At 39.1% G+C, this 25,216-nt stretch overlaps 1 protein-coding gene across 1 annotated transcript in view; it reads left to right on the plus strand.

Annotated features, from left to right (window-relative positions):
* The first annotated feature begins 368 nt into the window (after positions 1 to 368).
* MOV10L1 (Mov10 like RISC complex RNA helicase 1) overlaps positions 369 to 25,216 on the plus strand; it is a 33,554-nt gene continuing 8,706 nt past the window's right edge. The window contains exons 1-19 of the mRNA XM_042815840.1: positions 369 to 485; positions 3,167 to 3,351; positions 8,428 to 8,584; positions 8,982 to 9,094; positions 9,940 to 10,130; positions 12,307 to 12,447; positions 13,088 to 13,317; positions 13,452 to 13,641; positions 16,475 to 16,669; positions 17,355 to 17,466; positions 18,289 to 18,466; positions 19,066 to 19,136; positions 19,504 to 19,595; positions 20,343 to 20,401; positions 20,887 to 21,002; positions 22,324 to 22,420; positions 23,303 to 23,481; positions 23,969 to 24,115; positions 24,486 to 24,607. Coding sequence (XP_042671774.1) covers positions 398 to 485; positions 3,167 to 3,351; positions 8,428 to 8,584; positions 8,982 to 9,094; positions 9,940 to 10,130; positions 12,307 to 12,447; positions 13,088 to 13,317; positions 13,452 to 13,641; positions 16,475 to 16,669; positions 17,355 to 17,466; positions 18,289 to 18,466; positions 19,066 to 19,136; positions 19,504 to 19,595; positions 20,343 to 20,401; positions 20,887 to 21,002; positions 22,324 to 22,420; positions 23,303 to 23,481; positions 23,969 to 24,115; positions 24,486 to 24,607 — 2,663 coding nt within the window. The 5' untranslated portion in view covers positions 369 to 397. The remainder of the gene's footprint in view (positions 486 to 3,166; positions 3,352 to 8,427; positions 8,585 to 8,981; positions 9,095 to 9,939; positions 10,131 to 12,306; positions 12,448 to 13,087; positions 13,318 to 13,451; positions 13,642 to 16,474; positions 16,670 to 17,354; positions 17,467 to 18,288; positions 18,467 to 19,065; positions 19,137 to 19,503; positions 19,596 to 20,342; positions 20,402 to 20,886; positions 21,003 to 22,323; positions 22,421 to 23,302; positions 23,482 to 23,968; positions 24,116 to 24,485; positions 24,608 to 25,216) is intronic.

Here is a 25,216-nt window from a genome sequence, read left to right on the forward strand (position 1 = left end):
TTCTGCTGTTTACCAAATTTATAACATTCTAGAGTTTTAGTGCTTTGAAGCACGCTTCTATTGTTATTACAGTAACTCAACAACGTGATTCACAGAATCATAGAGTCATCATATAATCACTTGCATGCATGCACTCTCCCCTGTACTCTGCTTCTCCACATCAGCGGGCCGCGCTTAGCATCCGCTTAGCACCCGAAGGCACATCACGAGCACAAACAGCCACCATACCGAGCCCGCCCCTACCACGCGCCCGCGGCGGGAAGCCACAGCCCGCAGCTGCGGCCGAATGGCCCGTCACGTGACTCCGAGCCAGCGCCGTGATTGGCCGGCGGCGCGGCGGGGAGGCCGCAGTGGTGTGTGAACGAGCGCTGTGTTTGGGGTGGTGAGGCTGTGCGCGATGCTCGGCTTTCTCTCCAGGGTGTTCTCCTACTTCTGGAGACCTGCGGATGGCGAGGAAGGAGGAGGTGCGAGGTGGACGGACTCAGGTAGAAGTTCCAGTTCGACTGTGCAGCTGGGTGTGGAGCTCGCACCAGGCTGGTGGTGAGGGCCGCGGTGGTCTTGTGCCAGGTGAAGGGGCTGGGCTGGGAGCGGCCTGCTTCTGGAAGGAAACAACGGGGAAAGGGCTGGCTTTTAGTTTCTGAGCCATGCAGTGCTGTGCCTGGCAGCTGTTTCTCACAGCATCTCCCCGAGTGTGTTGGTCTGTGGTGAGAGTACTGAGAGGAATGGTTTTAAACTGAGACAGGGGAAGCTTAGGTTAGATATTAGGAGGAAGTTTTTCACACAGAGGTTGGTGACACTGGAACAGGTTGCCCAAGGAGGTTGTGGATGTCCCATCCCTGGAGGCATTCAGAGCCAGGCTGGATGTGGCTCTGAGCAGCCTGGTCTGGTGGTTTGCGACCAGATGATCATTGTGGTTCTTTTCAACCCAGACCATTCTGTGATTCTATGATTCTGTGATACAGAGCAGGGTGTGAAGGCCCGTTGTGATGGTGAGCAGTGGGTGCCTTTAGCCTTCCCATGAGACGCTGTTTCTGTGAATAAACTAATTTCTGTTGGGCTGTTGATGGAGGTGACAGCATAACCTCAATGTTTGGAAGCTTCAGAATGGTTCGTGTTTAGGGTGCTTTCAGTGGATTTACACAGAGGTATTGTGCAGGAGGAAGGGGCAGCTCCACAGTTACACACATGAGAAGCCAAGAGACACTTCTGTCTAAATCTAGGACAAGCAATGAAGAGAGGTATTAAAGGTTGCCTTCTTACTCAGGTAGCTTAAACTTAGTTTGGGATGTAAGTGCTGTACATTGCATTGCATAACTGTACAAGTGCAGTCCATCGTGTGCTCGTCCTGCTGCGTGTTCTCAAGTGTGCTACCAACATGTTCTGAGGGTTTTTACATGAGCTCCCACTGGAATGTTTGTTTCTAAGCCACTGCCCCTGTGAGCTGAGTGCATCACAATGGAGAGAGCTGTCTCTCTTGCATGTGGAGCCTCACAGGTGCTATTTACAACATTACAGCTTTTAAACATAATGTTGTCTTTAGGTTTGAAAAACATATGTGTATTTTTTTAGTATTTCTTACTGTAGAAATGTATTGGTTTTTTTCCACATGTGGTAATGCTATGTCTGGATTGTAAGATAGTACTGAGTGCTTGAGGTTGGACCAAGTATGTAGGGAGGCTTAACATGGCGGAGTGCTCCAGATGGCTTCAGTAGAGGCTCTGTGTCAGCTGTAAGATAAACACCAACTATAATAAATGTAAAGGGGTCTTAAAAATAACAGTTTACTGAAACTAGTAAGAGGTGCTTTTTGTGTATGTATGAATACAGAAAGCAAAATACGCTACTCCATTAACAATCACAGAATCACAGAATTGTAGGGGTTGGAAGGGACCTCCAGAGATCATCGAGTCCAACCCCCCTGCCAAAGCAGGTTCCCTACACCAGGTTGCACAGGTAGGCATCCAGGCAGGTCTTGAACATCTCCAGAGAAGGAGGCTCCACCACCTCCCTGGGCAGCCTGTTCCTGTGCTCCGTCACCTCACTGTAAAGAAGTTCTTGCGCACATTTGTGCAGAACTTCCTATGCTGCAGTTTCCAGCCATTTCCCCTTGTCCTGTCTCCACTCACCACTGAAAAGAGTCTGGCCTCACCATTCTGCCCCCCACACCTTAGATACTTATAGACCTGGGTCAGGTCCCCTCTCAGTCGTCTTTTCTCAAGGCTGAACAGACCCAGTTCACTCAGCCTTTCCTCATAGGAGAGATGCTCCAGGCCCTTCACCATCTTTGTGGCCCTCCGCTGGACTCTTTCCAGGAGATCCCTGTCTTTTTTGTACTGGGGAGCCCAGAACTGGACGCAGTACTCCAGATGAGGCCTTACCAGGGCAGAGTAGAGGGGGAGGATCACCTCCTTCGACCTGCTGGCCACGCTCTTTTCAATGCATCCCAGAATCTTGGTTGTTAACGTAGCTAATAATACATTGAAAATGAGAATTGGGCTGAAGTGTGTTAGTTTAAGCCTGAAAGTGTAGTTCAGTGCTGTTGTGTAGAAGTTTCATTAATTAGTAGGTATATACTATATCTAATTCAAAAGATTTGAAACTATGGCGTTCCAGATGAACAGTACATCTCAGTTCATGGGCATGTTAACTATAACATAAACAGCTGTGAATAATTGATTTATATAACAGCGTGCTTATTCACTTTACCTCTTCCTGCAGTATAGAAATCTCAGATGTGTTAGATTCTCTATGCAAACAATGTTGAGAACTGTTTTCTTTTAGTGTGGAGAATATTGAAGATAGTTGTTGGACTAGAGCCCTTGAGAAAAGTCATTTAGCTTGCAGTTTCCTTTTTGTTGTTGTTGTGGCTGTTTTTTTAATCTCAAGCTTTTCATAATACATTTCTTTCATACAGTTTCAAGACAAACATTATTTTTGCTTAAGTAGCATTTTTCATTAATTGAAACCATAACTCACTGTAGGGCTTCAAGTTTTAAAAATATCAACAGTTGCAAACTAAACGATTTCATATCTAAGTTGGACAAGGAGATGATTATTTTTTTTAATTAAAATGATAGCACTCTTGGTGGCATTCATTCATTACTTGTTGAATGGTTCTGTGAACAAGTGGTTTGCTTTTACCTCAAACCTTTTCCTGTGCATGCAGGTGACAAAGAACTAAAAGCTGTTCGAGGAGTGGTGACAAGATTTTGCAATGATTATGGAATGATAAATGACCTGATAGTCTTCACAGAACATGCTGTTGTAAACAATATGCCGCTGGCTGTAGGACAGGAAGTTATTGCTACTGTTGAAGAGGACAAAATATCGAATGGCTTGAGGGCTATCAAGGTAAGAGATGAATATCAACAGTAGTCTCTCAGAGTCTCACTCTCTCTGTAAGTTATTTGAGACTTTAGAAGTCCCTAAACTAAGTCCCCTGTACTTAGTCTCCTGAACAGTACGAATCTGCCAGCACTTCACCTACTGGGAACGTGTGAGTTTGGACTTGTTTTTATTTTATTCAATTTCCTTTAGAATATTATCCTTTTGTTCTCATTCTCTGACAGTCGGTCTGCATGCAGTAAATACTAACGTTGAAGTAATTCTGTCAATATTTAATTACACTCGTGACAAATTTGCTTGTTGATTTTTTTTTTATTTTTTTTTTCTAAACTTCGGAGTTATTTTATCATTTTTCTTGACACTTCATCTGTGAACTCACTTAAGGCTTGATTATCCATTCCTTCCAACTTTTACCTACCGTAGTTCTTTAGTCGTATAGGCTTAACTCTAAGGTGCCTGTGAAAATTGAGCTCTCTCACACAGAAAAGCTGTGTCGAGTGGCCTTTTGTTGTACATTAACATGACTGGTGCTTGAAAGGCTGACAGGAGGAGCAGTTGGTAGCTGGGTGGTACAAAACCCATCTTTTTGGCTTGTATCTACTCGGCTTAGCTGCATTTCACTTTAAGTACAGCAGTGAACTATTGTATTTCGTCTACCAAACTCATCTGAACAGCAGTGCATGCTAAAATGAGTGAGTCCAGCTGGACACAAGCTGCCTATGCGGAGCCAATCTCAATGTGATTGTGATTTCAAAGTTAATGTAGTTGTCTTTAAATTGTTATTTTGTAGTTAAGGAACTTAAAGAGATCGTGCTATTATAAGGAACACAGTCATCACAGTGACTTCAGGCATTGTGTTTCAGTTAGGAGGAAGTGTAAGTTATTAACAGAAGTTATGAAATGTGAGTTTAATAGCCAGTTACCAGATTTAAAAACTTAGTAATTGCTGTTCACTTACCTTTACTAAACTAAATCAACAGACAATGTGCCTGTAAACTAGAGAAAGGAGGTAAAAAAAAAACTTGAATTGATTTGGGATTTCTGAAGCCTCCTGCCTTTCTTTTATGCCATACATATTCTGATTTGGTTTTTTTTATCCTGATTTTGTTTCTTGTTTGAGACATTTTTTGTCAGTTGCCAGCAGCATCCAGCAATAACCAGCTGCATGATGGAAGCAAGTTAATACTATCTTGACACGTGCAGCAATTTGGTTGCTAACAAACCAAAGTAAGATTAGACCCCTTCCCTTAAAAATCAAGGATTTGATCCATTTATTTTAACATTCCAGGTATCTGAAATTCAACAAACTTGAAGCTCTGTAACTACTTAGCTAATGACTAATGAGCTCAAACTATTTCTGAGTTGTTAGTAGTTCATAAGAATGAGTTTGGGTCATGGTGATGATTTTTTTTATGTTTTTATTTTTTTACCTGGATTTAAGACATCTTTTTAATACTTAATTCCAAGAAAACTTCAAAGGTTGCATGCTTCCATTTTTCTGTTTTTTTCCCTCCTTTTATCCAGTATGTACTTTAGTAATTGTTCATGTTTCTGAAGTAAATAAAATCTCTTTTTCCTCTTAGAAATATATCGGATAACTCCAAGCAGTAAAATGATGGGGGAGCTTTTCTTCAGTGAAACCACTTCATTTTGAAGACAGTGCAGTTTCATGGTTTAAGTGAGATTAAGGAAAAAAAAAAAAAAAAAAAAGGCAGTAGGAAGAGAGTCAGACTATATGGCTAAAACAAAACATGGAAGGTAATCTAGTGAAAGAGAAGTCTTGCTCTTATTTTATTTTTAGTAGAATCCAATAAGCAAGGAGACAAAGCCTGTCTTCAAAGGATGTGGTAGTCTGTAAGGTCTTGCAAATAGAAGAAAATTATTCAACTGTTCTTCTCAGATTAGAAAAAGAAATGCATCTGGGATTACTTTTAAACAAGAGTAATCATAATTACACTGTTTTCTACATTAGAAGTCATGGATTTTCATCTTTGGTTAGAATCAGAGAGTCACTCAGTTTGGAAAAGACCTTAAAGATGGAGTTCAACCACAATCTAACCATACTACCCTAGCAACCCTCTGCTAAATCATGTCCCTGAGCGCCACATCCAAATGGTTTTTAAACACCCAGGGATGGTGACTCAACCACCACCCTGGGGAGCCCATTCCAGTGCTTAACAACCCTTTCTGTAAAGAAGTGTTTCCTGATATCCAACCTGAACTTACCCTGGAGCAACTTGAGGCCATTTTCCCCTTGTCCTGTCACCAGTGAGAAGAGACCAACCCCACTCTCACTGTAAGCACATTTCAGATATTGGAAGGGAGCAATAAGGTCTCCCCTCAGCCTCCTTTTCCCCAGACTGACCTTCCCCAGTGCCCTCTCAGATTCAGTCTCTCCTTGTAGGGCACATTCTCCAAGCCCTTCACAAGCCTTGTTGCCCTTTTCTGGACCTGCTCCAGCACCTCCACATCCTTTCTGTACTGAGGTGCCCAAAACACAGTACTTGAGGTGAGGCCTCACCAATGCTGAGTACAGGGGCAGGATTACTCACACACCATTCCTGATACAAGGCAGGATGCCATTGGCCTTCTTGGCCAGCAGGGCACACTGCTGGCTCATCATCAGCCGACTGTCCATCAGTACACCAAGGTCCCTTTCCATCAGGCAGCTTTCCAGCCACTCCTCCCCACACCTGTAGGGTTGCAGTAGAAGAGCACTGTTGTCCCTTCTCCAAAGACATGTTCTAAATACTTGAATAAAAACAAATTGAATTTGTTCTATACTCTTCATTTAAACTGTGGATCACTTTCTATGTAGCAGCACAAAGTTGAGATGTATTGAGAGCATTGCTTGAAACAGTCAATAGCGATTCAGTCACAGCTTCTTCTGAGCATAGGGAAATAAGATTCTTTAATCCCTCAGGCAGGAGAAAACAAATAACTTCCTGAAAATGTTATCATACTGACACAAAACTGCATGCAGTATTATATATACAATAATGAATAAATGGGGTAATTGTTTCCCTTGATGTAGTGGCTTTTTATATCATAGCATATTTTGTAAGCTTTTGGGATTAAACTGATTTAGACTTGTAATTACTCCAGACTGGAACAGCTTTGGGACTGCATCTCACTTGTGCAAACAGTGTGGTGTTGTTTACAGTAAACGGTGTAAGAGCTGCTGTAATGGAGTGTACTGAGATCTGATCAGTCGTGCTGTTAGCTCAGCACTTACCATGTGTGATACCACAGGAGGTACGTGCGAGGTGTCCTTTGGACAAGTCTTCCTGCAGACTGTGTAAATCTTACATGGGCACTATATATATTCTCTTAGAGTTCTTTGTCAATTCCTTTGCTAAGCAGGGCTCTATTGTAAGAAAAGCCAACTCAAAGGCTGGTTCAGGGAGCTTCAGTGCCTTGCTCTTGTTTTGAGGCGATATGTCAGTATCTGCATCAAGATCTGTATCACAGAATCACAGAATTGTAGGGGTTGGAAGGGACCTCCAGAGATCATCGAGTCCAACCCCTGTGCCAAAGCAGGTTCCCTACACCAATGTATGATCAAGAATAACCAATTAATATCTTGCTTTGTAATGTTTTGGGTGAAAATTGTGCCTCAAAAAATGTCCTGTGAAAAATATAGTAATAGCATTTAACCAGTGTAAAATTATTTGTAGTGTTTGTGAGAAGCCTGGGTGTAGAACTGTGTTTTCCATCTGTGCATAAATGGTGATCTGCAAAGGATAGACAGCAAGGTATGGACTTTTGTCACTGGTGACTTTTTTTTTCCCTTATACATTAAAAAAATACTTTCTGAGTTTCTAATCTTCCTGTGGAAATGAAAACACTGCAGCTATTTTTGTTCCCTTTTCCATTCAGTTATTTTTATTGTTTTAGTTACTTACATTGTTCTAGCTTACTGTTCAGCTTCTTTATTTTGGTTTTGAATTTGTGAACACTTGCTTTCTGAATTAATTTTTTACGGAACGCTGTCTTAAAAAGAGTAGAATATAATTGACTGTGTTAACTTAATGCTCTGTCTTGTACTGTATGTATATTATTCGTTGAAAAGGTTGTCTCTAGGCATTTCATTGAGTTTGTTTAATCACCGCAGACATGCCTTGCATGTTTTATTTATGCTTTCCTCAATCCTCATGCCCATTAGCTTCATAAAAGAATTTGAGATCTCCTTTCTTGCACAGTGCAGTTTCTCTACATACCATCTGAGTCAGCAGTTCTTGCTGAACCATCAGTAAGTGCTTCTATCCAGTGGTATTGATGTTGTTAATGGTTCTACCAGTCCTTGCAGAGAGCAAAGAAATTCTGAAGAGCAAGTGTTTGAACTGTAGAGCAGGAACTCCGGAAGCCCTCATGGTACTGGCACTTCAATAGCAAGGAAGAGAAATTTCTAAGAATTGTTAGAATGCTTCTGGAGTAAGTGTGGCCAGAGATGCTGTTATCTTTGCCCCAGTGCAGCTAGGGGAAAAAAGGGTTTGTATACATTGACAGTTTGTGGTCTGTGCTCCGCAAAGGCCTGCTTAAGTAAATAAACTTATGTATGAGGTGGTAATAGGGAGAGCACTTAAGAAGCAGATGTTTGGATTTTTCTACTTTCAGTGACAAAAAGATGATTGAGAGGCAGAGTAAAATGCATAAAGTGTTCATAAGCAGCATTTTGAAAACATTTATGTTTCTTGCTTGATGTTCTAATTCAGCTAGTCTGAAGATACAGTTTTTGTTGTCAGTATAATGTTAAGAAAACTTCCAGTAGACTTAAACAAGAGCATCAAAAAGACTTTGCAGATTAATCTGTAATTATAGGACTGACAACTATGAAGCATAATGCAACAGACTCTTAAAGGGGAAGGTACTTGCTGTTTAGTACTTGTTTTTTTAAAACATATATACAAAAATGAACAACTGCTATGAGTACATAATGATCTGGTAAGGAGATTGACTTCCAGCAGCAGTTGGAATTCTGAGATTTATAATAAGAGCCCTTTTAAATATATATGTTTGTAAGTGTCAGCTCTGTGAATGTTTCTGTTGTGTTTTGTTTTTTGTTTTTTATGATAAAAACAGGTAGATGCAGTCCAGAGTACATGGGGAGACTACGGTACTGCTTGTAGTGCTACTGAACTACGTATGAAAATATTAGTTGGTAATATCACCTCTCTCTCTAAGGATGGTGGCTATATTAGTCACAGTACTCTTTTCATGATGGAAGATGTCTGTGAAGGTATGTAGGAGCTTTCTTGTTTTTCTTTCTTAATTTCTGCTTATCTGGTAAGCACACAGTCCACATCCCAGAGCAGTTCTGAGTGGAAGTGTGTGTAGTGAAACAAAGAAAAGGAAGCAACCTGTTTGCACAAAGGAAGCAACGTGATCATTTTCACAGAGCATGATGTACAAGCAGTTGTGGTGTACACAAGCGTGCTTTCCACTGGCTTCGATTAAGGAGTCTGTCAGAACCTACTGGAGACAGGAAGAGCTGAAAAGAAAAGCTCACACTCAGTGAATCTGAACAACTTCTTGTTTTGGCTGATCACGTTATTTAGCTTAAACCAGTTCTGCATGGGGATAATATAAATGTAATAGATAGCAATTGAACTTGAGAAATGTTCTATTTTATGTAGGTTTTAGACCTTGTGTGGGTGACTGTGTGCAAGCAAAGTATTTCATTAATCCAGGAACATGGAACAGTAGAGCAGTTGCTGTGAAGCCTTTGAGATACAAGCGAGTGGACAAGGTAAATTACTGTAAATTTATTTTGACAAGAGTAATCTTGTGTGAAGTGGGGGTTTTGTGGGTGCTTCTGGACTTGGAAGTATTGCTAGATCGTATGTAACACAGTATATTACAAAATATCAACTCCACAAGGGATTATAATGATTACAGCTTATTTATAACTAAGCTTTTTGAAAATGTGTACACATTCTAGTTAGTACAGGGTGATTAATGTATGTGCTGGCTGTCAATTCTGAATTTGGGTGCATGGTGTTGGTCTGGTTACACTGATTGTAATAAGGATGTATGGATTTTCAGACTCTCAATAAATTCCACTTTACTTCTTAGTCATTACTTCTTCTAGTGTTTAAATTGTCCAACTATTTTGTTTTTAAAATAGTAATGCTCCCTTCTTTATTTTCCTGAAAATATTTGTGCCTTCTAGGAAAACTTATATTGATTTTATGGATTATCATATTTTCCTTAAATTTCTATAGAGAATAATACTTGTTTGTTGATTGTGGGAAAAGAAACTTCCTTCTGTTTTGACTGCTAATACTGAAGTATAAATTAGGTAAGTTGCTAAGCTGCAAGGCAGGTGGTGCAGTTCAGTCAAATGTACATATAGCACTCTCTGTGTGGGGCCTAATACTTAGCTAAGTGCTTCTGTTTCCTACACTTTGAGAGCTAAAGACAAATAATGATTCAAGGTTAGAGTTGTATATTTGTCTTTCATGCATTCTGGATCTCTGATTATTCTGTACTGTTAAAACTAGTATGACTGGGGCAGAGAAAACTAAGCATTGGTTTCATGCCTCTTAGCTTAAGCAAATAATACCAAATAACACTGAATTACAACTGTTGCAGGTCCACATTTCCAGCATGTGTGGAAGAACTGGTACAGTAGATGAGAGTATATTTTTCACTCTGGATTCACTGAGACTTCCTTATGGCTATTCACCACGTATAAATGATCTAGTGAATGCGGTTGTGGTGGAGAGCAGTCAGTCATTTCATGTTTGGAGAGCTCTCTGCTTGACTCCAGTCGACCAGAATGGGTAACATTTATTCTTTTGTTCTCCTTCCACTTGCTAACAAGTACAGATAAATTGCAGTTTAATTTTTCTTGTGTCTGTTGGGAAGATGAGAGTGATATAAGCCCTAGCTTTTTCTCCTTCCTTTCCAGAAGGTGGATGATCTGCACCTGTTGAAGAAATAAAACAGGTTGAGCTCAGAGATATAGCTGGGCAAGGATTGAATTTTACTGAGTTTAATAAATGCCAAGCTCATGCTTTTATTTCATCTGTAGTCTGCATTGCTCCTCTACTGAGGATTGGACTGTTAGAAACCTTAATAAAACTGGTATTAAATAAAATAGTTAAATATGGGAAGAAGCAAAATTTTGTGAAGTAGTCCACTACACAAGTGCAGAATATACAGTAAAGTCAATAGCACTTCTGCAGGAGAGATCTGGAGCTGGGCTCACAAATTCAAGCTAGCATTCTTGGTGCAAGCAGTTCTTGGTAGGCTGATTCTTCTGGCAGAAGATAAGCAATAAACCAATCGGATAGTCCAAAGGAGAGCACAGCAGATCTCTGTAAGCCTCAAAAATATTGTCTGTGGGATAATTTACTTTGTTCTGTCTCTGCAGAAGATCATAGAATCTTTTGTGTATGAAGGGACCTTTGAAGATCATGTAGTTCATCTCACCTGCAATGAACAGGGGCATCTGCAGCTCAGAGCTCTGTCCAGTCTGTCCTTGAATGTTTCCAGGGATGAGGTATTTGCCACCTCCCTGGACAACTTGTTCCAGTGCTTTACTACTTTCATTGTAAAAATAAATAAATCAGAATTTCCATACACGCAGTCTAAATCTTTAGTTGTGAAACTATTTCCCCTTGTCCTATCACAAAAGACCCTGCTAAAGAATCTGTGCCCTTCTTTCATAGAGATCCCTCATTAGGTACTGAAAGGCTGCTTTTTGATCTCCCTGGAGCATTCTCTTCTCCAGACTGAAGAGCCTCAGCTCTCAGCCTGTCCTCACTGGGGAGGCGTTCCATCCCTTGCACCATTTTTGTGGCTTTACTCTAGATGTGCTCCAACAAGTCCGGGTCTCTCCTGTGCTGAGTTCTCCACATCTGGATTACTCCAGTTGAGATCTACACCAGTGCAGAATAGAGGGGCAGGATCCCCTCTCTTGAGCTGCTGGCAATGAATCATTTGATACAGCCCAGGATATGGTGGGCTGTGAGGACACATTGCTGGCTCATATCCAGCTTACTGTGCACCAGTACGCTTCACATCTTCTTCATCAGGGCTGTGCTTCATCCTTACATCCCCCAGCTTGTACTTACAGTGGGGGTTGCCGTGACACAGGTACAGGAGTGGGCTTTGAGGGTCAGCTCTGATGTAGCTAAAGAAGAACAACTGTGTTAATTTTCTACTTTGCTGCATTGGGTAACTAAGGAGTACTTAGAGTATACAAATATTGGAGACGTTATTAAACTCTTTTGAAATGCCTTTTTAACTAACTGAATAGTCTTTCTAGTGAAGGAGTAGAAACAGTTTTTAAGATGTCTTTTACAAGTAGCCAGTCAGATCATTGAGAGCAACAAGAAGTTTGTGACTTTGGCCTTGTAGGCTTTCTTCAGTAGTGTAACAGTAGTGCTTAAGGTTGCTTTTTGGTTTCCAGCTTTTTTTGTTTTTAACTTTTTTCCGTTTTGTACTTCTTTCAGATTGTTGCAGTAGGCAGAAGATGCTCCCCAAGCATTTACATCTTCAAAAACCTTTAAACAGTCTGTTCATTTTCTCTTTCAAGCTCCAGTGCTGAGCAGGACTGTTGCTAAGGTCCTGGTCTCTGATGTTTCCTGCTTCAGCTCCCAAGGAGTTCCACAGTAGCTTCAATCACCATTTGCTTCAGCTCTTCAAGAAAGAGCTAGCTTCTTAATCATTTTAATCTTGTATTTAAGTTTTTACTCTGGTTTACAGTGGTATTGATGAAAGGCTTGCTGTTTTTATTTTTTTTGCTTAAACTAATAAAGGTAACCTAAAGGTTCAGGAAGTGTAAGTAGCTGAGGAGGTCAATTCTCTCAGCTGCTTCTGCATAAACATTGTCACTGTTCTTTGGTATGATAGTTCTTAATCCAAGATACTTCCTGAGTGTGCTGAGTTAAAAAATACTTTTGAAGTCTATTTGTTTCAAGACTACTATTATAAAATTCAATCTTCTTACAGAGAGTCTCAGTCAAATGGACATGATACAGATGAACCTTATGAAAACTTAATGAGAAACAAAGGAGGGCTGGAGGTATCAAAAATAACTGATTTTGGAACTATGAAGCAGGGGGAATCTAGAAGCATGATCGTTTGGATAGAGTAAGCCCTTCTGCTTGTTCTGATCTTTTTTCCATTCCACTACTCTGTAGTCTGTAAACCTCTATTTTGTACAGAAGTCTCTCATTGTTAAGTGTTGTCATTTGTGGTTTTCAAATAACCCATAAATACAGGGATTTTGGAGAAGTTTTTCTTGTTAGTATTAATGACATTAGGATGATCTTTTTAAAGAGCCTGCAATTTTCAGACAGTGTTCTGCAACTTTCCAATCATAAGTCTCTTTTAAATCCTAGTTTTTTGGGTATGGATGCAGAAATGGAGTCAAAACTGAATGTTCTATTTGTTGCGATGTCTTCTTTTTTCCTAAGGTTCATTTCCCTATCACTGGGGAGAAGGGTTTACTGTTATTTATAGTTTATAGACAGTATTTCTGTATGTATATTGCTGGTTATTCTGCTGTTCTACCATTTCATATAGTACTTGATATGACCTAGAAGTACTAACATCTAGCAGAATTCTAGTCCTTGTGAATTAGAAGCAGAGCAGTTTCTTGCTGATAGTGGTTATGGAACAACAGTGAATTAACCCCACGAACAGTTACGATTTTATGTAGGATTAAGCTTCCCGTTATCAATGCTGTCAGTGACTTTAATTATATGATTAATCTCGTAACTACTTCTAGGAATAAAGGGAGTGTACCACAGTCCTTAATAAGCTGCAGATTAGCTGGATGGGTGAAAGACAAGCAATTCAGTTTTCAGATTCCTCAAAAATACCAGAATAGTCCAGCAGCATATCTGTCATCTTCTCCAACAAATCAAGAAAGCATTGCAAAAGCTGCAGTGAGTTCCTGTGGAGCAGCATCACGGTCATTGACTAATACATCCATTATGAAGAATGGAATCATTTCAGGTACAGTCAAATGTTACCATTTTAAAATGTGTGTGCAGACTCCACAGAAGACCCGTAAGTTTGTTTGAAAAGGCTTGTCTATGCTAGCCATAACAATTCTGACAATAGAATTTATTATTATCTGCTTTCTGCAGAAGGAGTAAATCCTCAGGAAATAAATTTATCAAAGACAGAAGAAAACTTTTCCCTAGTTAAAGATCAGAATCTGTGTCATAGAGAAGAGCAGAGAGATGTACAGCAACCAAGAGATGATGCTGATATAACCGAGGAAATTGTCATCCCACCAGGTGGAAAAACATTCATAGTGATCATATGCACAGCTGTGTAAGTATTTCTTTGTACTGATTGATGTAACAGAAACAGATCATAGTGGTAGTTGTCGATCTTAATGATTCTAAGATCATCCAGTCCAACCATCAGCTCATCACCACCATGCCCACTAAACCATGTCACTCAGTGCAACATCTACCCATTTCTTGAACTTCAGAGGCAGTGACTCTACCACCTCCCTGTGTAACTTGTTCCAGTGCCTAACTGCTCTTTCTTATAAGAAATTCTTCCTAAAACTGAACCTCCTCTGGCACAACTTAGGACTGTTACTTCTCATCACTAATTATCTGAGAAGAGGCCAACCTCCAGCTTGCCACAGCTTTCTCTTAGGAGGCTGTAGGGAGCAATAAGATAAACTCTTATGAGCTTCCTCTTCTCCTGACTGAACAGTCCCAGTTCGTTCAGCTGTTCTTGTGCTCCAGACCCTTCCTCAGCTTCGTTGCCCTTCTTTGGGCCTCAGTGTCTTTCTTGTAGTAAGTGGTCCGAAAGTGAGCACAGTACTCAAGGTGCAACCTCACCAGTTGCAAGTACTGAGGAATGTTCACCTTCCTCTCCTGCTGATTACACTGTTTCTGATAACAAACCAGGATGCCATCGTCCTTCTTGGCCGCCTAGGCTCACTGCTGGCTTGTGTTGAGCTGTCAAATAACACCCCAAATCCTTTTCCTTCTATGCTGCTTGTTAGCTACTCTGTCCCAGGCTGATAGCATTGCATGGTACTGTTGCGACCGAAGTACAGGACCCAGAAGTTGGTATTGTTGAGGATTATACAGTTGGCCTCAGCCTGCTGGTCTGTCCTATGCAGATCCCTCTGTAGGGGCTTCCTAACTCCCAGGCAGATCAATACTTCCACCCAGCTTGGCATCATCTGCAGGCTTGCTGAGGGTGCGTTCAATCCCCTCATCCAGATTATCAATAAAGACATAATATACAGGGCTGGGCCTAATGCTGATACCCTGAGAAACACCGCTATTGACCCTTTGCCAGCTGCATTTAACTCCATTCACCACTGCTCTCTGGGCCCAGCCATCCAGCCAGTTTTTTACCCAGCAAAGATTACAGCTGTACAAGCCATGGGCTTCCAGCTTCTCCAGGAGAATACTGTATGAGGCAGTCTTAAAGCCTTTGGCTTTACTGGGTACATTACATCCACGGTCTTTTTCTCATCCATTAGATGAGTCACCCGATCATAGAATGTTGTGGAGTTTTTTTGGTGTAAAGTAAGCTGGTATGCATTAGCAAAGGGCTTAGACATCTGTACTGGAGATTGAACATTCAACACTTAGTTCTGATTTTTTGTCAAATGAAAAGTTAGTAGTTAATGATGAAATATAGTCAGACTAGATATTTTATGGAGAAAGGCAGTGAAGTGAAGGTAACTTTTACAATTGGTTATATTTTCATTTAGAAGTCAGTAGTTCCATGAGCACTAGAGCTAACATTTCTAGGGTTTGTTGGTTTTTTTTTTTTGGCTGATGTGTTTCCTTCAGTCTAAGTACTCTGAAATCATATTCATGTTGTTGCATATCCTAATCTCAAACTTTCCTGGTCAGTGACATTAAATGCAAGTTATCTGGGCTGGAGAAAAAAGGCTTTCTTCCTTAAGGTAATAATTCATGGAGGCTTGCAGATTTCTTTATTTGTCACACTCATTGAAGTAACAGCGCATTAACTTGCAGACCACTTATGTTAACACTTTCAGTGTTGTGGCGGGGGGAGGAATTTTCATGGGAAAATGATTTTGGTGTAGTTTGAAAAGTAACCTGAGAGTTTGCCCTGCCTTTATGGAGAAAGGCGGGAATAGAAGGAGCAATTTGTATTTCACTGTGAGTGCCGCAAAGCCTGAGGATCTTCTAAGAATACAGAACAGTCTGCTCAACGCTCCATGGGAGACAGCAGCATGAAGATAACAAATGTTTGCTGGCCACTTTGAAAGATCACAGAGACTGAAATTCTAGACTTTGAATCTGCATCGTTCATCGTCTGCACTGAGTGCATATCAGAGAGAAAAGAGGCCACAGCTTTAACCTGAATAGGTAGCATTAGTTGGCATGAAAAAGCGGTAATCCTGCCAAAGCAAAAGTGAGGTGGAATCCTTCTGGGATGCTCCTATTTCAGACACACAGTAACAGTATTGAACTGTGTCATTAGTGCCAGTGAGAGAATCTGTCTCAGGGTAGTTGTAGGAAGAGCTCATTAAGGTGTTTTGGAGCACAAGGTGTATGCCAGGGGCTTTGGTCTTAAGTTCCTTAGAACTGGATCTGAAGAAAACATTCCCTATGTTTTGTTTTATTTATTTATTTTTTAATCAGTCATTCCCCAATCCCACTTACACATACAAAGTACAGTTTTTGAGAAGATAAAGGATAGTTTGTGCTTTTTCCACTTGATGTGTTTGTAGTTAAGACTCAGTTCTGAGTCCCTTTAAGCAAGGCAAAGCTAAGCTGCTGCTGTACACACAGAAGGGATACTCTGTAGGTTCCTCTAAGGGAAATGTTTGTCTCATCTTGTTCAGGTACAGTAATACTCCTGTCATCTTGTTATTCTGTATCTAGTTAAGGAGAGGGATTTTGCTTTTTAGCCAAGCTTTTGATGAAACAGAAGTTTTTAAGTACTTTATTTTTTCATTATGCAAGGTGATACTTGGACTGAAGGGACTAGGGAAGGAAGTGAAGTGGGGAATTGCCCCAAGTTAGCAGCTCTTATATTGCTACTGAATTGGCACGAGAACTACATTTTCACTGGGGAAAAAAAATAGTACTTATGACTAGAGAAAACAAAATGTGTACATGATGATTTTAAGAACATAACTTTTTCTTATTTGAAGAAATCCTGGATACAATAAAGAGCTCTTGTTGCTTGGTTTTTCTGATTTTACTATTGGACGCTGTATTGAAACTACTGTAACAAATGAAGCAGAATTACTAATAGCACCTGTGGAGCCATTTTCTGCAAGAAAGGTTGACATTTCTTCAGTACCTCAGCAAAAGAAGACAACGGTTATTGCCCCCAAATACAGAAGGTATGGTGAATTGGAGAGGGGAAAAAATACTGCTTGTGTAGTGCTGTTGTATATCATTTGCTAAATGTGAAACTGAAAGAGTTTGTGCATATTTTCATAAGTGTTATAAGCATGTTAATTAATTTCAGACTTTACTGACAGAAGAGTTTTTCTAGTAATGAGCTGCTTGATTTCCTTGCAATCTGTTCAGACAGAAACGCTGTTCTATGTACGTACAAATGTAACTTACAAATCAGATTACTGTGCAGCTGTGTCCTACAAGTGAGTTATTTCATATTTTTCGTCTTTTAATCGCGTTTGGAATTGACTTATTAAATCCTCCAGCAGTTTGGCACCTCTATCAGATAAATTTGTGGATGTTCATCTTTGATTTAGAATTTTTCATTTTGCAAATAATTGCAAATAATTCAAAAAATCTAAATATTAACTTACACTGTTTGCTTAGTTATAAAAATATGACAAAAGGAAAGAGGATAAAAGCAGGTTCATAATGTTTTTGTACAATCAGTAGCTGAAACACCTTTCATGTCAGAATAGCAAACTTAGAATTACAATCTTGAAGCAATCATTGGATTCATTTCATGCATATGTTTTTTAGTAGCTTCAGTGATATGGCATGTTAATTAGGTTTCCTTCCCATAAAATTTAAAAAACCAGTTAATGATATGGTATGTTTCTGTTTTAGAAGTAGCAGAAAATTTCCAAGCTTCCTCCCACATTACACCATACCAAACGAGTTAAGAAGATGCGTGGAGCAGAAGTTAGATATTCTGAGCTTTCAGCCTCTCCTTGCAGAGGTATGCAAGTGTAGATTTGTATAAGGAAATTTATTTTATTTGTCTTTTCAAACTGGCTTTTAATTTGGCAAAAATTTGTAGCTCTTAGTGTAATAGAAGATAAGATAGCGTTAGCAAGTAGACTGACTGTATCCTTTAATTTGAATAGGTTTTGGTGGGTCACAGAATCCAAGCTTTGTAAGAAAGAAAAATGGTAAACTGCAAGATTGGAGAAGTTGTTGATGCTGGGGAGGGATATTACAAAAGGTGGCAAAAGATCAGCACTGCTGATTAGACTCACATTTAAGTGAGAATGTATTCTAAGTGAAAGCATTCTTTGCTGTTGATTGTTTAGAGAGTTTTGTGCTGCTGGAAAAACCTTTTCAGAGAGATGTGTTAAGCTCTGAGGGGGAAAGTTCAGGTTCTTTCAGCTTGTCACAAGCTGTGTAATAACCAAACAGGGCAAGCTGATGTGACTCTGTCTTTGTGCAATGTACAGAGATTTTTTTTATGCTTTCTGGGATTGGTGAGCAGTAGAATTCTGTTTCTAAGCTGCCCCTGAATTCAGGTGTTGAAACTGTCTTTGTAGTTAGGCAAGACATCATTAGCTCTTTAGCTGACTGGCTGCTTTATCTTAGCTCCAGGGTCTATACGAACTCTGTGTTGTCTGTTATGGGACTTTAAAGGATTAGTTTATTTAGGTGCTGTATTTATGCACATTATTTGACAACCTGGTTGCTGTGCAGTGTAATTTTAGAGATGTTTAGTATAATAAAGATTGATGGGATGAATGCACTTCAGTGTAGAGGTTACAAATGTAATGTCTACTGTTTTTCTTTTCAGCATCTTAATCTGGAAAATTATGAAGCAAAGTTTTCTACTCTCTTGTGGCTTGAAGAGATCCATCAGGAAACGGAAATAAAAAATTTTGACATGTGTGGGGTTACTTTGAAAAGGAATGGGAATTTGTTAGTGTTGGAAGTGCCAGGAGTGGAAGAAGGCAGACCTCACCTGGCTGCAGGTAGTGATTAATGCGAGATAAAGCTGAATACTGTGTTGAGTATTTTCACTGCAGTACAAACTCAGTTGCATTGTCATTTACTTAAGGAAGTCTTCGACAAGTTTGAACACAAAATCAGTAATCTAGGCTACTGGACAGGTGAACTGCACTGCTTGTGTCTCACAATCATGCTGTGGCTGCTGTCTGAAGAAGCATTACGTATGTCTGCCATTACAAGTGATCTGTTATTTTCAGGCTTCTGGATGATTTTTTCCACAAAAATAAACACTGCAATGTGGTAGGATCTAAAGAGCAACAGATATATCAAAATCAAAAAACTACTAATATCTAATACTGTGGTATGCAAGGTACTGTTCAGAGGAGATGTTGAAGGTCTGATGGCATCAATATCTGATACCTTTTAAAATGTAATATATAATTGTATATAGCAGTTCAGAACTAGTGCCTAATGAGCTATTCATGGATACAGCAAGTTTGCTGTAGGATGTGTTATCATGCAAATCTCTTGTTGTAACCATGCCACAGAGAAAGTAAAACTCTGGCTGCAGCGCTTTGCTTGTATTTCTTGTAACTGTGTGTTATCTTTTGTTTCTAATTAGGTGATAAGGTGATACTGAAAAGTCAGGTCTATTCTGAGCATATAATAGAGTACATTGCCTATGTTACTGAGGTAAGTAAGGTCTGTCTTCTGTTGAAAATACTGTAACCCACAGGATTCAAAGGGGAAGCTGGCAATTAATTAACGAGATTAGAGACTAGCTTAATCTGCCTTCCTCAAAACAGGTTATTGTTTTTTTAATGTACTAAGTGATGTATTTTTATTGTGAATTTAGTTTTTCCAGGGACTTCCTTTTCTCTAGATTATAATCCTTACTTGCCCTGAAGGCACTCATAAAGTAATCTAGACCTGTAATATGTTGGTTGTTAATAAATCTAGGTGGCTAAGGTGTTCAGTTTCCCAGTAATTTCAAATATGCTTTTGTGTATGAATGACTAAACTCCTCATCAATACACTGATCTTTGCTTTTTTCCTACAGATATGTAATGAAGATGTTACTCTTAAATGTAATGCTGATTTTGAACAGGCTTACAACTCAGAACCCATGGATGTGGAATTTGTTTACTGCAGGTATTTTAATGCACTTCCAAAAATCTGCATTGATGAGCTACAAGATACATGATTCCTCTAGCAAAGTAAATTTTGAAAACACGTGAGACTGTCTCACTGTGGTTTTGGTGGTTACAGGAAGGGCACAATTAAGCTATTAGGATCCAACTCTTTCACCTCTTTCCCACTATCCTGCTTGATAAAAGACTGCAGTGGTAGTCATTGTGTACAAAGCATTCTTGTCTTGTGTTTCTGTTTTTATGTGGAAGTGATTATTCCACCACCTGGCATTGAAGCAGTCACTGGGGTTGTATAAATTTTCATTCTTTTTCGTTGTATAAATTTTGATTCTTTGTGAGTGTTTTTTATTTCTTAAGAAAAAATTCCACCGTTATGACCGGAGGACTGTTTATAAATTGCTGATGTTAACTACTCACACTTTATTTTTGGTGTATTATTTGTATATAGGTGCTTAATCTTCCATTTAAGATCAGTTTTGCAGAAAGCTTGCATGAAAAACTATCCAACTCTGAGACAAAAGGTTATATTTTTCATTGAAGAGATGTATTAATGCTCATAGCAAAGCTGTTGACTGACATGTCTACAGTATATTTTCCAATAAATACCCTGCAGTATTTCTGTGTAGAACTGTTTTTATAAGCTCTGCTACACAGAAAATGTACTGGTTACCTTAATGCTTCTGTAGTTTATGAAAATCTGGGATTTTACCTTAATCCACAAACTGTTGATCTGCTGTTCTAATAACAGGATTCCTAGCCGGCGGTGCCAGATGGCAGTTGAGCAAGCTAAGTGTCTGGGTGAAAAAGGTACACTTCAGTTGATTTAAGCTGTCTGGAGAGGCTTGTGGGGAGTCGTGTTTTTTACTGCTTTCACATCAAGGCATACTTAGATGGATGCATTATAGTCTCTTTTTACAGGAATTTTCTGTTCTTTCAATTGAAAAACAGCTGTCTAAATGTAGAGGGGGTCTTATTGGCCATCAAAAAGAACGTGAATGAAAACTTGAGCTTTTGTAAATAGTTTGAACAGATAAGCTCTGTATAAATCATACAGTTGTAGCAATGGTATGTGAAATGGCAGTGCTTTGTGTTACCTCAGAACTTAACTAAAAAGCGCAGATACCCTGTTCTGTCATTGAGCAGAACGGTCCATGTGATCTTTGCACAGATCTTTTCCACTTTTGTGTTAGGATTATAAACCAGCTATAAAAACATAGAGCAGGGTGATACATCAGCAAAATGTGTGTTCATGTGGTTCTCAAATTTTTCTACTTTCTCTTCTGAACCTGAAGTGTTATTTCCAGAGAAGCTTCTCTTACAGTCACCACAAGATGTCAAGACCCAGAATATCACTGAGTGTTGTGGAGCTGATGATGGCCTTGAGCTGTGTTCCCAGCAGAAGCGTGAGGTAACTGTCTGTAAATGTTTGTTCTAACTGAGCAACGTCCAAATTTGTAACAGATACGTACTTCATGGCTGTTGTTAGCAAGTATTTGTTTTAGCATCAAGTAATTGAAGTCACATTCTGCTACTTTCTGATGACAGAAGTTTGTTTGCTTACCTGAAGACAGGAAATTTTATGACAAATGATGCTATTAAGCTAATCCTCTCATCTAGAAGGGAAAGTTCTCGTAACAACCTGTATTATAATAATATGAACTGTCAGATTTCCCTTAGACTAGTTTTCATAGCAACTTCTAAGATATGTGAAGTTCTCTCCCTGTGGCAGGTAATATCCTGATCTGTGCAAAGTTACCTAGGCTTTTTTATTGCTTGTTAAATTATAGGAAGAAATTGTAGAGGTCTTTCTTAAAACAACCTTCAGAATGATATTTAGTCCTCTTTCCTATTTTGGAGTAGATTGTCACCAGCACTGAATCAAGTCAGCTTCGGGGTTAGGTTTATTTAATTTTGTTCAGAGGTTCCACAACATCTGTATAACCTTTCTCAATGTTTTACAACATTTCCACTGAATGATTTCAACCCCCAGTTCACTGTGTGAATCTTCTATCTGCAACTTTGGATGTGGCCCTTTGTTACATTATATGCTACTACAAAGAATTGAGAAGTGTTGGTCTCTTATTTATTTTTTTCCTTTTCCTAACTCTGTTCTAAGCCATGATAGGCATTAGGCTGCCTATTTACCTCTTCTTTATCAAACTGGAAAGGATAAGTTGTTTCAACCTCTCTAGTTCTTAGTAACATGATGTTTCTATACATGAAGCATCCATAGTAACTCAGTTTCCTGAACAGGGCCTGGGGATCACTGCTCAGTTAGTGTTCTCATAGCCTGTCCTGATTCATACAGTTACTTATTCCCAGGTGCAGAGCTTTCAGTTTAGGTTTTCATGAGTTTTTTTTTTTTTATCTTACTGCAAAATTTCTTCAAATGAAGATGAGCCATCAGGCATTTCAGCTAAGGCTGTTGATATTATGTTGTTTGCTAATTTACTGAGTGTGTATTTGTTCACATCGTAGTTGCTGAAGATAATAATATTTGCCCCATCTTCTTATATCATCAGTAAGTTCTGTCATCTGTTTCTGAACCCACACAATGCTTCTTTCCACCACAACTGTTTGCAGAATCTCTTCTTCACAGATATTCTATTTACTGAAGTAAACCCATTTAACGGGGAAAAAACAAAACTAAGCAATTTCAAGTATTAGTGAAGATGGTTGCTTGTTTCTGTAAAGTTGTAAATGTGTTTACCTTTGTTTGATATTTCCAGGTCAGAAAGCTGCAGAACAAGCGGGCAAAATGCACGCCATCGAGGCAGATAAACATAGCAGGTTCAGCGACTGCTTCTGTGGAAACAAGCCAGCTTGGTATATTCTACTACTTTCTTCAGTATTGAAGTATAGCCAGTTCAAGATTTGCAGTCACTTCAGACAGACAGGCAGAGTACAGTGTCTTTGAGATGTCCTCATGCTCGCTTAAGGAGAAACTTTGCAGCAGGAAGTTTCATTAGAGCACTTGTGTGGATTGTTTAAACATCTTCAGTTAAGCAGACTTTCAGTGATATAGTTTGTACTCAGTAAATTAACTATTCCTAATCGCAACTGGAATATTTCTGGTCACATTCAGAGTTTCCACTTTGTTGCTGGAATGTCTACCTTGCTGAAAATGGTAACTATTTTTGAAAGGTTTCAGAAAGTGCCTGTCATGTCTGTGCTTATCTGGGAAGTGTGACTTCAACAGTTAAGTGCACTGACACTGAAAGAGAGGGATTTTATCCCTTTGTAGCAATAACATACCTGAATTGGGAAGCAGATTACTTAGATGGCACTTCTGTCCAGGAGTTAATAAGATTCTGTTGTGGTAAGCTGCAGCTAAACTGAATGAGGTGTAGGGGAATTCCTGTGGTCAATATGACTATCATATGTCATTTAGTACTGGTGCTGTCTCTGAAAGTTTACTGAAATTTTGCAGTTAAAGGGGGGAGGAAAAAAAAAAAAGAGTTTAATGTTAAAATTACTGAAGTCTTTACAGATTTATTTTTTTTAAGTAAATAATGATGATCCTTTTTTGTCCATTAATTTTTTAGGAGATCCAGTATACTTCTGAATTATTGATGTTTTCTTTTCTCTGTGCTGTTCTAGGAAAATGGAAAAAAATAAATTAAGGCATAATATGAATTGCAGTTGCTTTAATCTGTGTATGCTTAAAAATATTTTTGCAATTTTAATATGTACTTATCTTGATCATAGTTGAGGAAACTGAGACAATTAAATGGAGAGGTGGTGAATTTTTCAATCCTATGCTTAACAAGCAGCAGAAATTGGCAGTGAAAAGGATACTGAGTGGTGAATGTCGTCCAACACCTTATATTCTCTTTGGACCACCAGGAACTGGAAAAACAATAACAGTAGTTGAAGCTATTTTGCAGGTAATGGTGAATGATAAATGGATAGACTCTAATCTTTTCAGTGTTAGAACACTTAAGGTGAATCTGTGAGTACCATCACTTCTTTATTTTCCTAGGCAAGATTTGGAAATATTCTTCGTAAGCCTTTTCACTGAGCTATTCAGAATGATGAAATCAATGTGACTTTGAAAAAAAATCCTGAATGGCTTATTTTTATATCTTAAGGCTTTAGTGAATATTATCTTAACTCGTGATTCTAGTACTGCATAATAGATTCTTGAAGCACAGTATGCATTAATGTAGTAACTGTGCAGTAGTTCTGCTCTGAGTGCACTCAGCTTGAGACCCCTTAAATGATGGATGTCGAGAGTAGTGTTCTTGAACTGCAAAAGCATGGATGATTATAATCTGGATTCTGTATTCAGTGAAATAAAACGGATGTGTTTGAGCTATTGCTACTTTTCCAAATAACCTTTTCTTTTTGTGATGTCCATCTTTTTGAATATAGATACATTTTACTTTACCAGATAGTCGAATCTTGGTTTGCGCACCATCAAATGCTGCAACAGATCTGATTTGCTTGAGGCTGCATCAAAGCAATCTATTAAAACCAGGAGCTATGGTCCGAGTCAATGCTACCTACAGATCTGTAGAGGTAAATGCTACAGATAACCGGTCGTATTTCCTTTTTAATATTTTAATCTTCAAATGCTGATTTATTAATGCAACTGTCAGTATTTATTAGGCTGCTGAGACTTGGCTAGGAAAGTAATAACTGATCTAGCTTTTCCAGAAGATGAACTGAAAAATACGTGTGTATGAAACATATCTGCAGTCTTGATAGGTGAAGAGAATGCATATGTCTTCTTCAGTCACATTCAACCAAGAATCCATTTCAGTGCATGGGTCTATGTCTAAGGATTTTGTTCCACTTCCAAAATAGTTTTTTTGATGAATTTTTTAAATTATTCACATAAAAACATCTGGAGTGGTATTTTGCTAAGCACACTGTTTTGTTTCTGCAGCATGTTGATGACATGGTGAAACCTTACTGCCAGGACGGTGATGATGTTTGGAAGGCAGTGTGGTTCAGGATAGTAATTACCACTTGCTGTAGCGCAGGAATGTTTTATCAAACAGGAACAAGGTACAGTACTGCAGACAGGAGTATTGTTGAGACATCTGGCTTCCTGGCAAACCTCTTGTTCTTAATAATGTTTCAGCGGAGAATTTCTTCAGAGTAAATGTAAGAAAGCGTCTTGACACGGTTGTTTTTCCACCACAGGCAGTGGGAACCTTAGCTGCGACGTTGCTGTTTACAATCATGTTGTCTTAAAAGCATCTAGGAGTTCCACTAAAAAGCATATTGTACTTAGTCTTTTAAATAAAATCTTCATTAGTTGTAAAGAGCCACCATGTGAAGTAAAGATTCTTCTGGTTTTGCTTTCAGCTTTCTGAAAGGACACTCTTAAGTGTCTAACTGATTTAAGAGTTGTTTTATAGAAATAAAGGCTAGCAGTTGTCTTTGCTAAACCAAGTGCATTATTCAACTGAAATAGTTGGAGATCTTTGAGAACAAGGAAATTTTTCCAAATGTCTTAACCTTACTATAAATAAAGCTATAGTTAAGATAAGCAGTGGTTGTGTATATGAGAGCATGTAAGAGAACTTGCAGATGAAGAATTAGAAGGAAAAACACAGGGCAGGCTGCCTTCTGCCTTTTGATGTATTTTCAGCCTTCGCTGTTGTTTATGTG

The sequence above is a fragment of the Centrocercus urophasianus genome, unplaced genomic scaffold (genome assembly GCF_019232065.1).
Source record: "Centrocercus urophasianus isolate 14NV4802_14NV808 unplaced genomic scaffold, USGS_Curo_1.0 seq_15, whole genome shotgun sequence".
Taxonomy (NCBI): domain Eukaryota; kingdom Metazoa; phylum Chordata; class Aves; order Galliformes; family Phasianidae; genus Centrocercus; species Centrocercus urophasianus.